Genomic DNA, 13,100 nt, shown 5'->3' on the forward strand with positions numbered 1-13,100 from the left:
ATGTAACTTTTGGGATCTGATGCGCTGCGTCTTCATATGTGTGTGTCCGCGCTTGACACTCAGTGCAACCTTCCTGATCTAAGAGTGATCGAATGTATTTTGTGGTCTGTGGCTGTTGATGAACACGTTTCAGTTCCTGTAAATCCTTTGTTGCCTTGGCTGCTTACTCTTCCTCCCTGCAGTAATAATAGACTTGATTCAATAAAAGCAGCTAACAAAGCTCTGCTAATTCTGTGATAAACACATGTTACCATAAATTCTTCAGAATAAAAGTCCCCCATTATTTTGTTATTTTAAAGGTTTTATTTTAAAGCAGCAAAATCAAGAACTGTTTGATTTTCTTCAGCAGTGACTTAAAAGGACTCAGACAGCCGGTCTCAGCAGGACTCCAGCCCCGGTTTTCCTCCTCTCTTCCCCCTTGTCCGGATTGCGCCCACTTACTGATCAATCCTCACTGAGGTCCAAACTCAAAGCGAGCCAAGCTACCTCGGCATGTGGTCTGGCTGATCGGATCCCAAAGCCATCTCGTAGCGTACCGAGTACAGTTAATGCGTCCTGGCACCATCGGATGACAAAAGTCACATTGAAAAACTAAAACAAACAACATGACCTGGTTCCGTCTTCTCAAGTGATGAGTTGCTGCTTTTCTTTGTCTTACGCGATGGTAAATTAATATCTTTTTGTCACCGTGAGCTCTGGGACCCTGATGATGGAAGTGTACTCGACATTTCTCCAAATATATGAATCAACCAATTTAGAGAATATTCTGCAGATTAGTTGATAAAGAAAATAATCATTAGTTGCAGCCTTCCACCCCAGTTTATTACTCATTTGAAAACAACCTCTGAATAGCTGACGGATGCCCCCTGCTGTGTGGGTGCGGTTTCTGGCCGGATGGCTCGTAACAACTATTGACAGTTTGTGTGTGAAGAAGAGAGGAAATCATCCACTTTGTGCTTCAGGTTTCATGGTTTTACTTGTTATATTAGGCACATATATAATATATACGTAATCATTGTAGTTTGATTATAGCTCCTTAGTAAATAAACATTGGACGATATGTTGTGTGACATGAATTTGTCAACAGTTTTTCTGTCCCATTACATCTGCGGTAGCTTCTCCAATCAATGAGCAGGACAGCTTTAGACAGAAGTAGATTTTTATGTGTTTTCCTTTTTGTATTGACCTGATGTAGTGCTGTGATGTAACTCGATTTGTCAGGTGTTTCATTTACGGTCTGGTTATTTTATCCATAAGCAGTTTCTCAGCTGAGAAATGTACCACATGACGATACACAGTATATGTATCAGAAATACCACATTTCATACCAGAGCTGGAGACTTGTGACTGGACTTGAACTCATCTGCTGTTACTTGAGGCTTGAAGGCAAAAAGCTGAGGAGACTTGATTTTGGACCCATAAATATTGATAACTCGTATACTGTAAGTAGTGCTTTTGGAGCTCTGCTAAACTGTCATGAATAATTAATAACATGACCAGGATGTGTGTAACATCTCCATAACCTAATGCACACTCTGTTGTAGCTGCTCGCCTCAGAAAAAAAGGAGAGAATTCAAAATTCAGGTGAGAGAAAACTTTCTTTAGAAATGAGTCGATACATGAGTAGCTCTATATTTATCTATATTTTCCCATCTTTTCCACCAAATCACCTATTTTCCTGTCTGCAGCCGTGAAAATGATGTCTCAATGTAAAGATTTGTCTCAAACGACTCAATGTCATCATATCGCCCAATCCTGATGATCATTCCTCATACACACCAACTTATTTAATACATGTTACTACTACACTAATATGTAGATTGTCGACAGACGTGTGTATGTATATGTATGTATGTATGTGTATATGTATATATATATATATATATATATATATATACACACAGACATTTTTATGGAATTAAAATATATGTCTTTGAAAAGTGAATCTGAATTGCCTTCTCATTGATGTTCCCATGGCAACAACTGACCCAGGCCTGTCATTTGTCCTTCTCCATCACCATCTCCATCACCATCTCCATCCAGGAGCCTCTGTATTGTCTCTCCTCTGTCTGTTTGCCACAACAGGCAATCAGGAGCTGTCAGAGTGCCAACTGTGCTTCATCCCCATGTGTCATTTCCCATCAAGACACAATTGATTGTGCTTTATTTAATTTTTTCTTTTACTACCATGCACGCACAAAAGAAATCCAGCAATCAAAACAGGCGAGTTGTCTCACTTGTTACACGCACAATGGAGAGGCAGTTTACAGGCGTCTCACAGTGACTGTCCTCTAAAGAGCGTGTTATATCGCTCTCCTTCCTGAGCGAACGTTGTAAAAACAAAGCGAGGAGTCGCTTCTGCGAAAAAAAGTGACAAATGTAGTAATCAGGCGGCGGTGGCTTCTCCTCGCCTCAGTTGTACTCTAAACAGCAGCTGCGCCTCGGGGCCCCGTCCGCTGATGGTCATAAATGTTTAGAAGGGCGTGCTTTGTGCAACATCTGGTCTGCACCCAGAGTGCTGTAGCAGCTAAAGATAGCCCTCCCCTGGTAAGAGCTATCAGAGATGTTAAGCCCTGCAGAGTTAGCTTATCGCACTTAAAGGTGTCTGTTGGCTGCGGATCAATGCCCCGAATACACTTCTACTTCTCCACTAAGTTTCCGTCTGCGTCTTTGTTTTCAACAATGAAGTTATTTTTGTTTTCTCCGCCTCCTGCCGCCCCCGTCTTGAGGTTGTCATGTTGGAAATGTACCAATTGCCTGCTTGGGTCATCCTGCGACACCATTTGTCTTTCAACGGTTTTACTGTAGACAGTGACTGGTTACGAGGTCAGGAGACGCTCTTTTCTGTCATCTCCTGCACCCGAGGGCCATTTCTACAGCCCAGTAGATAAAATAAGAAGCGCCGTTTGAGGCAGACGCCTGTGGAACGCCACCCATCCATCTCCTGTCCGTCCTTCAGAGGCGTGTGTGCGTGTGTGTGTGTGTGTGTGTGTGTGTGTGTGTGTGTGTGTGTGTGTGTGTGTGTGTGTGTGTGTGTGTGTGTGTGTGTGTGTGTGTGTGTGTGTGTGTGTGTGTGTGTGTGTGTGTGTGTGTGTGTGTGTGTGTGTGTGTGTGTGTGTGCGTGCTTTTGCGGATGCCATTGTTCGGCACACATTTCAGAGAGTTCAAAAGTACTGGTACATTCTCCCGTCACGGCTTTCTACTGATTGTTCCGGTGTGCCTGAGGGTTATTGGAGTAAGCTGTTCTTTTTTTCTAGCTCAGTCGTAAACCGGGGTTCATTGTCGTGTGTTTATCTTAACAGACGGCTGTTTGGATCAGATGGAAACTGAACATATTTGACGAATGAACATTTAGACCTGTTTTTATGGCCCAACATCATTTCTGTTACAGCAGAACAGGCTCCCCTCCCCGCTGGTGGAAAAGACGAGTACGTTGACACAGCCAGACTGTGCATTTCATCAGTATGTCAGGCTTGTCAGGCTTCATGCATGATGTAGTGCCTCGGTGACTCCTTTATTAGATCCCAACACACAGTCATTAATTAATCCTGTTTTCACTCTTGTCAATCTTGGGAGACCTCCCACCTGTCAGCCCCCCCACCCCCCCCCCCCCCCCCCCCCCCCAACAGGATTAAGGTTGCTCTTACTTTTTTAACTGTTGAGCGAGGGAAGAACATCAGCAAACGTCTTCTACAAGCTGACAGGACCTTCAGAACCCCTGTTTGCCTCACTTCTCTTGACTTTGTTTAGCGTTGAAGCAGTAAACTTTCTTTCCTCCTAGTATATTGCGCAGATCCGAACTTGCAAGCGTATGTATTTTTAGATGAACACCCACAGTCTTTCTCATGAATTGCTGGCTATGCGTCTATTATATCTACTCATACATATCATGCCGTACAAAGTTTGTATTTAAACATTGAGGTTTTCTTCATGAAATACTTCAATCAGCCCCATTTTTTTTTTTTACTACATCCCATGTTTGTATTAAAATAGATCTCCCTCTTGGCGTAGGATTTAAAGAATTCATGCTGTGGTTTCCATTTAACATGCAGAGCCACTTCAGAATATAACTAAAGCACCACCCATCAAAGCTAAACTACACGATGATCGAGGCTGCACGAGAGGGATAGAATAATCTATTTTTTCCTCTGTGCAATTAGCCCTGAAGTGCCTTTATTAAGAGTGATATCGGGGGGGGTGAACAATGTTGTCTTCATGTTGTTCGCAGGGAATGCGTTTGAGTGGGTTTCGCAATACAATGCAATTAAAGTTTGATAACAGAAGTATAAGCATCTGTCTCTTATGCAACTGGAAGACTGTTGGCTGTTATTTACGGCCCTGCTCGTGCACACAAGCTTGCGTGCACACACAAAGTGCATTAATGTATGTATAATCACACATGACCAATGCTTTACCAGTGGGAGATTTATTTTCTCCCGTTAAACCCTCTGAACACTTTGTCCAGCAGAGCTTTCTCAGAAGCCCAGAAGGAATCACTCCACCGACTTTTTTTTAATCCAATCTTAAAAGTAAAACGTGAACCCTGAAATTGGATGCATAACACTCAAAATAAGTGAAATATCTAGTTTTTTTTTTTAAAAAACATTTCTGAGGAGAAATATCACATGAAATCCTCCTGACGTCTGAGCGTCTAAATCTAAACATTTTCTCTATTTTTATATTGCACTCATTTACCGATTCATAACGTGCAAGCTATCGCAATCAAACACAATAACCCCACAGTGGACCCCACTGCAGCGCAGTCTGTAATATGCAGTGTTAGTCGACACCGTCACAGAGGTGTTGATGTAGCTCTTTTTTAATTTGGTTGTATTTGACTGCATTATGATGAATAATTTACACACAAGGTGTACAGAATGTAAGAAACGAATGCATTCCGATACATCACCAACTACATGTTCAACACGTTAAGCTTTCTAAAGGTGGGATGTATTTCAGTTTTAACTATATATCAAACTGTGATATCTGCATGTCTTTCAAGAGTTCCCTTCTGTGTTTGACTCAGTGGAGTTTTGTTTATAATGTGCATTTGAAATCCTCTCGAAATACAAGCTATCAATAAAGCGAGAATACTTTACTGTTTTACTGTAAGACTATAACTGTAGGTACGTAGGCTGAATGGCATGATTTCATGTAATGGAGACCTTTTTAGAAAATGTTATCCCCCGAAGCTCTGAAACCTTCAATTAGGGAATTAATAATCACTTACGCAGCAGCTGGCCTTAAAGGGAGCAGGAACAGAAAGAGGCACTGAACTGAATAAAGCACGTATTGTACATATTGTACAGGGGGATTTTATATCAGGGAAATGCATTTAGACCGTGGCTAAGCACACACTTCTCTAAGCCAATACATCTAATAGACATTCTTGTCTTTTTTTTGGGGGGGGGGACTGCTTGATTACCCGGCCACTCCCCCCTTTCTCCATTCCAATCTCGGTCTCATATTCTCATTGCCATTGATTGGATGTCTTCACACTAATGTACTCTTGGATTCGACACCTCAATGGCTGAAATTGTTCTTTTTTTGGCTCAGCCAACTTGATTTGGCTCCGTCTATTGAAATTCATAAAAGCACTGAACAATAGGATTGTAGTCGTTGTTCTGGCCTTGTGTGAGGGGAAGGGGGGGGGGTGCAAAACAGCGATGGATGTGTTGATAAGGGAGGACAATGGTGACGGGAAAGGCGGAGCCACTGTAGTGGAGGAGGGATGATTGTGCTTTAAAGGAGAACTCTACTCCCTTTAGACGGTCATACTCTAGCAAATATCAGTTTGTAACAGTCGGTGCATTCTAGGAGTTATTCTGACCTGAAGGGCTTTAATCTACTTTCTTAGTGGACCCACTTTCCTTCAACCTGACTTGTGTGCTTCAATTTCAGGTATTGATTTCCCACACATCCCAGAATGACTTTCACCAACCCCCAGAGCATGGGCGTGAACTTGTTGAATTCAGAGAGGGGGAAAGAGAGAGAAGTAGTGGAAATGATAGCGTGATCACAACGAGAGTCCCGGTTGCATTCTGCTCTACTGACTCTGCTATCAGTGTAGAAATTGGGATCTCGGGCTCTTTTGTGATTCATTTCTTCCTCCTGATTGTTCACGATTGCAAACTGTCAAATCCGGAGAGAATACCGCGCTCTGTGATTGTAAGGGATGAACACCAAAACCACATTTACCGCTGAGCGATCTCCCAGTCTTCTGGTACCGAGCTTTATTGTAGATGTGCTGGAGGAAATCTCCAATAGCTCTTCTCTGCTGCACTTCAGTGTTTTCAGTGTTGCATTCAAGTACAACTGTACTTCACACAACTGTTCGCTGTGCCAGCAGGGGGCGTTAGCTGCAGTCAGGAAGTGACTGGTCAGTCCAGCCCTCAGAGTTGAGTAAGTTGCATGGTTTTAGTTGGTATCCCATAATGCCTTTAGGCAGCACTCATCCAGCACAGGCACAATGTGTGTTTGTCTTTTCTTACTGAGATCGACTTTTGACAGCATTAGCATGACGTTTGGTGTATTTCCCAGTTTGTTGTGAGAGTATTGACTGCCAAATTGTTACAGTAGATAAAATAAAACTACGTTTGTGCAATACAGTTTTCAGTCATTTCAGATATTAAATTTTCTATCAGTTGACGCGTTCGAATTTGTGCATTTGAAGAATTAACATAAAGTTCCTATAGCGCCAGAATTGTTGTTGTGTCAGAGATAAATGTGAGCTGATTTTGACTGCTATGCTATACATGGATTTTCTTACCATGCCTCTGAATCATAATCTAGTCAGAGTTGGTAGATGTACATGCAACAATAAATACTTACATCATTGTATTAATAAATTAAACTATGCTGGTAGCAATGTTTATGTAAATATACCGGTAGTATTGGCCCTGATTAGTCACTTGGGGTAATTTCTACTGTATGCAATTAGGAAGTAAAGATTGAAAGCTTGAGATAAAGAGCAGTGACGTACTCGAGTTAGATCTCATCGGTTGGGTATAAACAGTCTAAATGGAAAATGTGAGCATGCTCGGCTGCATCGGTGTCCACGCTTTTGATTGCTTGACTTTTTTTTCCTTCCTTCCTTTTTACGCTCCAGATTTTCTCAGTGGAAAATGTGTGATTTCATGTTGCCAGTCCAAACACAGCACTTTGTCAGGCTGGAGCCATATAAGGAGGTATAGCCCTCTGGCCACCTCCAAAATGGAAGCCAGGTTTTTCCCCTTAATTACTTAAACCGACTGCTTGAAAACTATGTAACACAGAGTGCCGTTGTACTTTAGATCCGAGGTGAAAGGCAGCCATTCTGCAGCCGGTTACTAATTCAGTTGAATCTACAGGGAGATCCTTAAAGCCTTCTGCATATTCCATTAAGCTGCTCATTGTTATTCTATACCTGATTTTAATTAAGAATAGTAGAAACCCAACTGTGTGATTTAAGTGCATGCGCACGCGATGTTACCCTCGGTTTTGCTCCGAGGCATCGTAGACGGTCGTTACTCCTGTTCGTAGCTCTCTGCGGCACACTTCTACTCTCGGCAAATATCCATGCAGTGATGGACACGTCCATTTATTCATTCATGTGATATTAGCATTCAGAGAATCATAAGCTCTGCTGGCAAAGCCAAGCAGATGATGTAGGGTTTGGGTGAATCTAACGAGCCACTCTTCACAAAGGAGGCATCTGGCAACCGCTTTATTATTTCTTCTATAATAAAATGTTGTGTGGAGGCACGATAAGATCGGCACTCACATTCTTTTATTTCTTTATTTTTTTAATATCTCATTTATGCCGTTTGAAACGAGCAGAGAAACTGCTTCCCATCAGCGTTAGACTCTCGTCATTATTGTGTTTTGACCACTGAGACATTATTGCTCTCCTGCGATCATTTGGCCTCATCACACTCCGGTATTAGGCGTTGAGATTGGCAGCGCCGCTGTTCGATAGATGCTGCTGAGCAAGGGTGTGGACAATGAAGCTCACCACCCAGTCGATTCAGATGGAGAATTGTGATTAATTGCAATCGATAGTGTTGGCATCGACACACACCCACTCCCCATCTACGATGCAACCACCTTGACACACACACTTATTGTGCTTAATGTACACTTTAGGTAGTCCACATAGCACGCATGCACAAACTCACACATGCATGTACGAGACATCATATTGGAAGCGTCTACTTCATTAACACTGGCTACATCTTAAGTCACGCCTGTGTGAGTTAGGATCCACACACACACACACACACACACACGCACACACACACACACGCACACACACTCGTAAGGCACAGCAAACTGATGAACTCAGCCTGGAGAGATGTGGCGATGGCAGGGGAACAAAGGATTAGTCGATCGAGAGCTGGAAGCACAGAAGAATCGCTGCGGACGGAGCGCTCCCCGGGATCTGAACTGAACTTGTCACGGGGTCTTTGTGGAACCGTCATCCCTCGTGGTGTCTGCAGACGACTGTCGGGGACTCTCGCCTGTGTCCTCTTCGGGCTAAATGTCAAGTCTCAAGCCGTTACACAAAGCCGCGGCTCTATCTGTGGCTGTTAGATCTGAGGCACGTTAACTCGGACCATCGTCCTCAACCTCGTCTTTCGAAATGTCACTGCTCCCCGAGCCAAAGCACTGTCTTAACATTTCGGTTAAAAGCCGGTCCGTGCCTTCTAGTTTGCGTGGAGGTTACTACAAGTGTTTGTGCTTGATACATGAAGATAAGAGTGCTGAATTGTTCAGTGTATTGACCGCGGTGTAAGCTAGTGTCATTTTTCTGTCCATGTTTGTCGAGCAAGATTAGACAAACGCATCTACTTGACTGTATGTCGAGCAGATATTGCCCATCTATTAAATATCAGCTACCATCCATCCCATATCGCCCCCCTGAAGACCTGAATAACGTTTGATAATGTCTCAAAAACACAAAAACAATATAATGCCAAAGCTGAGGTGACACACGCTCACTGTAGTAACATGAAACACATCGGTAAATATAATACTTAACAGAGAAAAATCGTGTATATTTTGTTAATATCATCAAGATAATGAAATATTGCAGCATAACTGGAAAGATAAAGGACCACCTGTGAGCGTATATCAGCTTACATTTGATGGTGTAAAAGAGCATGACATTTAGATTCAATTAATTAATTTTGACAGTAAACACCATTATCAAGTAACTGCTGTTATATCACCCTGCAGTGAATTTCCTCCTTTAAAAACATCTATTTTTCTTGATGAATCTTCCCGATATATATCCCAGAATTCCCCCTCATGTTGGCGAGACTGATTACTCAGCCTGCACTACGGCTGCTAATCATAAAAAGTATTCCATTCAGCGGGGAGCTTCGGAGACTCTAATCTAAATGATTCAGCTGAGGCTTTTCTTCTACCCCGGCATGATTATACAGTAGGTGATTGGCAGCTTCGATACAAAAATATCAGCACTGGAATCGCCTAAGCCCATATTAGCTGAACTATTGTGCTCAGAGAAGCTGTGCTCGTTGGCCCGGACCAGACAAGAATCTGTAGCTGTTGGGGCCTTATCACGAAGTGTGATTTACCCCGGAGACATTCTTGGCAGGGGATTTGAAGAGCTGTCTGTAGGTGAGAGAGGGCAACGACGACAAGTCATCACTCAGCAAGCCTTCAGCGTCACGTCCTGTGTAAAGACACAGTTACAGCAGGCACAAATGCATTCATTAATAGATAACACGAAAACGAGCCCCCCACACACACACACACAACCACAGCCCAAAAACTCATGAGGCCCTCCTTCTCTAATAAACCCGAGAATACCATTTGCCAGTTCACACATTGTAAGTTGTTTTTCATTGAAGCCATTGTTTGCGTTTGTTTCGAATGCGGCCCGCGAGCGTTGGTTTCAGATCAATGGTTTCAAAGGCGGGAAATAATTATTTTGCGTCGAGTTCAAAGTCGGGCTACGGCAGCACAAACAGCCTGTGGATCCAGCCTTTTTTAATTAGTGCTGTGTGTCTGCTGCTCTGCGTGGCAAATTAACATCCACCATCGTAAGTGATTGTGCTACGCAACTGTGTGTGGGTGGATGTGTGTGTGTGTGTTTGCAAGAGATCGGGGGTGGGTTGAGGTTGCATTTCTTTGGCCTTTTCCACTCCTGACAATCTATCCTGAATATGGATTGCAAGATGTTGCTTCCAGTATTCTGTTGTGTTTTTCAGCTCTGAAGATTAGACCAAACATACATCTCGCTTAGTTTAAAACAGATACTCCAAGTTTCTATGAATTCCCTAGCAGATTTGTTAAAGGTCCAAAATCAGTCTGTTTGTTTTCACAGCCTGGCTCGGTAAAAGACTGGCTTACTTCCAAATGAAAGTTGAATGAGTTAAATCTTAACGAATTTAAAACGCAGCCTTGAAGGCATAACATTAGTAGTAGTAGTAGTGAGATGCCAGAATCCCATCGCTCATACCAAGAAGGTCCGGGCCTTCAAATGTTTGAATGGACGACTGTGGAAGACCATTTGAGCTCTTGTTCTTTATCATCTTTATTTGTTCCCACTTCTGAAATGTTACAGAAATATGAATTATTCTGTTGATGTTGGAAGTGAGCGCTGGTTTTAACGTCCATGTCTTGTCGTTGTCTTTCAGGGATGCCACGGTTCACCAGCCAGCCATCGCTGGCCACCGCGCATCTAGGGAACAACCAGGTGATGGCGTGTGAGGTCAACTCAGATCTGGTGCCCTTCACCAGCTGGGAGAAAGACCGCCTGCCGCTGGAGCTGAGCACCAGGCTGGTCCAGCTGCCCAGCGGAGCCCTGGTGATCAGCAATGCCACAGAGGCAGACGCCGGCCTTTACCGCTGTCTGGTGGAACATGTGGGGTCGTCCAAGGCCAGTGACGAGGCCCAGCTCCAAATACTTCCAGGTAGTTTGAGGAAATAAAAGTTTCGTCAGACGACGGGTGACATTTCGTCCAGTGAGGATAGAATGCTGCAGGAATGAGTCCTAAAACCTGGACATGACACACGTCCGCTCCGCGGTTAACTCAAGCTTAAAAGATTTTAACGCTTTGTTCTACGACATAAAATATTACAGTAACTACTTGAGATGTACTGATACCGATCGGTCCATTACCGACTCAAATAGCTAGATCAGGGTATCGGTGGCAATATGCCGAACTATTAGCATTATTTTTGATAAATAACAGTATATTAAATTCACATTTTCTTTTACAAACTTAAGAAAGCAGTATTTAAGTCAAGCCTGATGTTGCCTTACACATAAAGGACATACAGGAATGATCTGTTCCACATGGTGAGACATACAGCTGATTAATTAAACACTGATATCGGACGGGGTTGTGATGTTCAGTCTTAAAAAAGACGGTTGCCGGCTAAATGAGACCATAAAACTTCATCGTGCCAACTAGTCCGCGTTCAGAGCCTCGTTGTTTGTTTACTTGCGCTCATGCGACCGTGGGGTAGTTCGTATTTACGTTAGCGTGTTACTTCTGCCTTTTCAAAAACCATAAAAGTGGTGCTCATCTGTGAAGATTGTCTCGCTCAACAAAGCATGCGAGTATCATAAACTTGTGTTAGCCACAGAGCTTGTTTTCTGAAATAATCCAAAATCCAATGGAAGGATCTTATTGGCTCTTGGCCAGGGAACCAGTGTGATGCTGACATCCGGGCTGGCCTTTAAGAAATACATCAGCCCTGCAGCACTCTATGCAGATCAGTGAGTTCATGTATGATTTAAATACAAAAACATACGTTTACTGGAATGATTTCAGATTTGTTTGCCTCCATGTGTCCATTGTTATCTAATAGTGAAATCGTTTTTCCTGCTTGTCGTCACTAGACCCCTTAAATCAAAACATTTTCACACCCTTGATTGCAGTGCGATTATGTTACCGCTTCTATTGCTGAACCACTTGTGCAGTAAATTGAAATTAAAATATAGTTCAGTGCCTCATTTGATTAAAGTGGCGCGTGGTGTCGTCTTTGGGCTACTCACTAGCTTTAGCACGGAGATTGATGAGAGAGATGGTTGAATGCCAAAAGGAGTGGTAGAACTCCCAGTGAGGTTATCAGTAATGCTGCAGTAACTCGGTTGTGGCTCAAAAGGGGGCTGAATTCCATTGTGGCAGTGTCTCGTCCCCCCCCCCCCCCCCCCTCCAGAAGTTGTATTTACTGAGTTGTTAAGCACCAGGCTCGTGGCAGCACAGAGAAGATATTAGAGGTCATAAATCAGACTTCAACAAGACCCCAGTGGGGGTCTTTATCTCTGTGTGTCTCCTCCAAGGATGTGTGTTGGAGTGGCTAAAGGCCGGATGCATACAGGGGGAAAAGTCATGAAGCTGTGTGACGAAATTGAAAGAAATGTTGTTTGTATGCAACCAGATGTTGAAGCGACAGAAATCCATTTTTAGTTATTTGGTTTCTTTGAAGTCGCAGCAAATCAACTTCAGAGTAAAGTGACTTGGGTGTTTATGGGGGGGGGGTGTTGAGAGTTGGAAAATGATTTCATATATTTTAGTTTTTTAATTAAAATCCTGGTTTTAAGCTTTATATGATTATGATCTAAGATTAGCTGATGGTGCAGAAGTCCTGTGTATGTGCTGCGGTCCCACAAACCAGCCTCTGGTTATTCCAGGATGCTATTCAGCCAGTTAGTTGCAGCTGGAATTATATCGGATGGCTTTGAACTCTGAGAGCTCAGCTGTCTCAGACGTCAACATGGACATTATTCACATGACCGTTCTCGGTGTGGGTGTCAGGGAAGGACTGCCCATCAGACATAAGTCCTTTTGAAGTTTTTAAGAGAGATGACACCCGTTGTTGTAAAAGGTTGCTGCTCTGCTTCACTTACTCACCCCGGCCTTGACCTCAGCCTTAACCCTGACTCTTTGGTTTTTTTTTCTCTCCCGTCCAAGAAACTGGAGAAGAGAGGAAGCCGGAGTTCCTGGTGCAGCCCGTGTCGGTGACCAAGGCGGTGGGCGACGGCGTGCTGCTGCCCTGCCTGGTCGCTGGTTTCCCTGCGCCGCACGTTCGTTGGATGTTTGGAGACAAGCTGCTAGAAGAAAGGTATGAGCATGAACTCTGTC

The 13,100-nt window shown here is 43.4% G+C and overlaps 1 protein-coding gene across 1 annotated transcript in view; it reads left to right on the forward strand.

Moving 5' to 3' along the window:
* Positions 1-13,100, forward strand: part of LOC142933549 (neogenin-like) — a 149,037-nt gene that overhangs the window by 67,960 nt on the left and 67,977 nt on the right. Inside the window, exons 3-4 of the mRNA XM_076077675.1 lie at positions 10,644-10,919; positions 12,930-13,080. Of these exons, the coding sequence (XP_075933790.1) occupies positions 10,644-10,919; positions 12,930-13,080 (427 nt within the window). The remainder of the gene's footprint in view (positions 1-10,643; positions 10,920-12,929; positions 13,081-13,100) is intronic.

This window comes from Anarhichas minor, unplaced genomic scaffold, assembly GCF_050575085.1.
Source record: "Anarhichas minor isolate MPS153535 unplaced genomic scaffold, ASM5057508v1 ptg000062l, whole genome shotgun sequence".
NCBI classification, from domain to species: domain Eukaryota; kingdom Metazoa; phylum Chordata; class Actinopteri; order Perciformes; family Anarhichadidae; genus Anarhichas; species Anarhichas minor.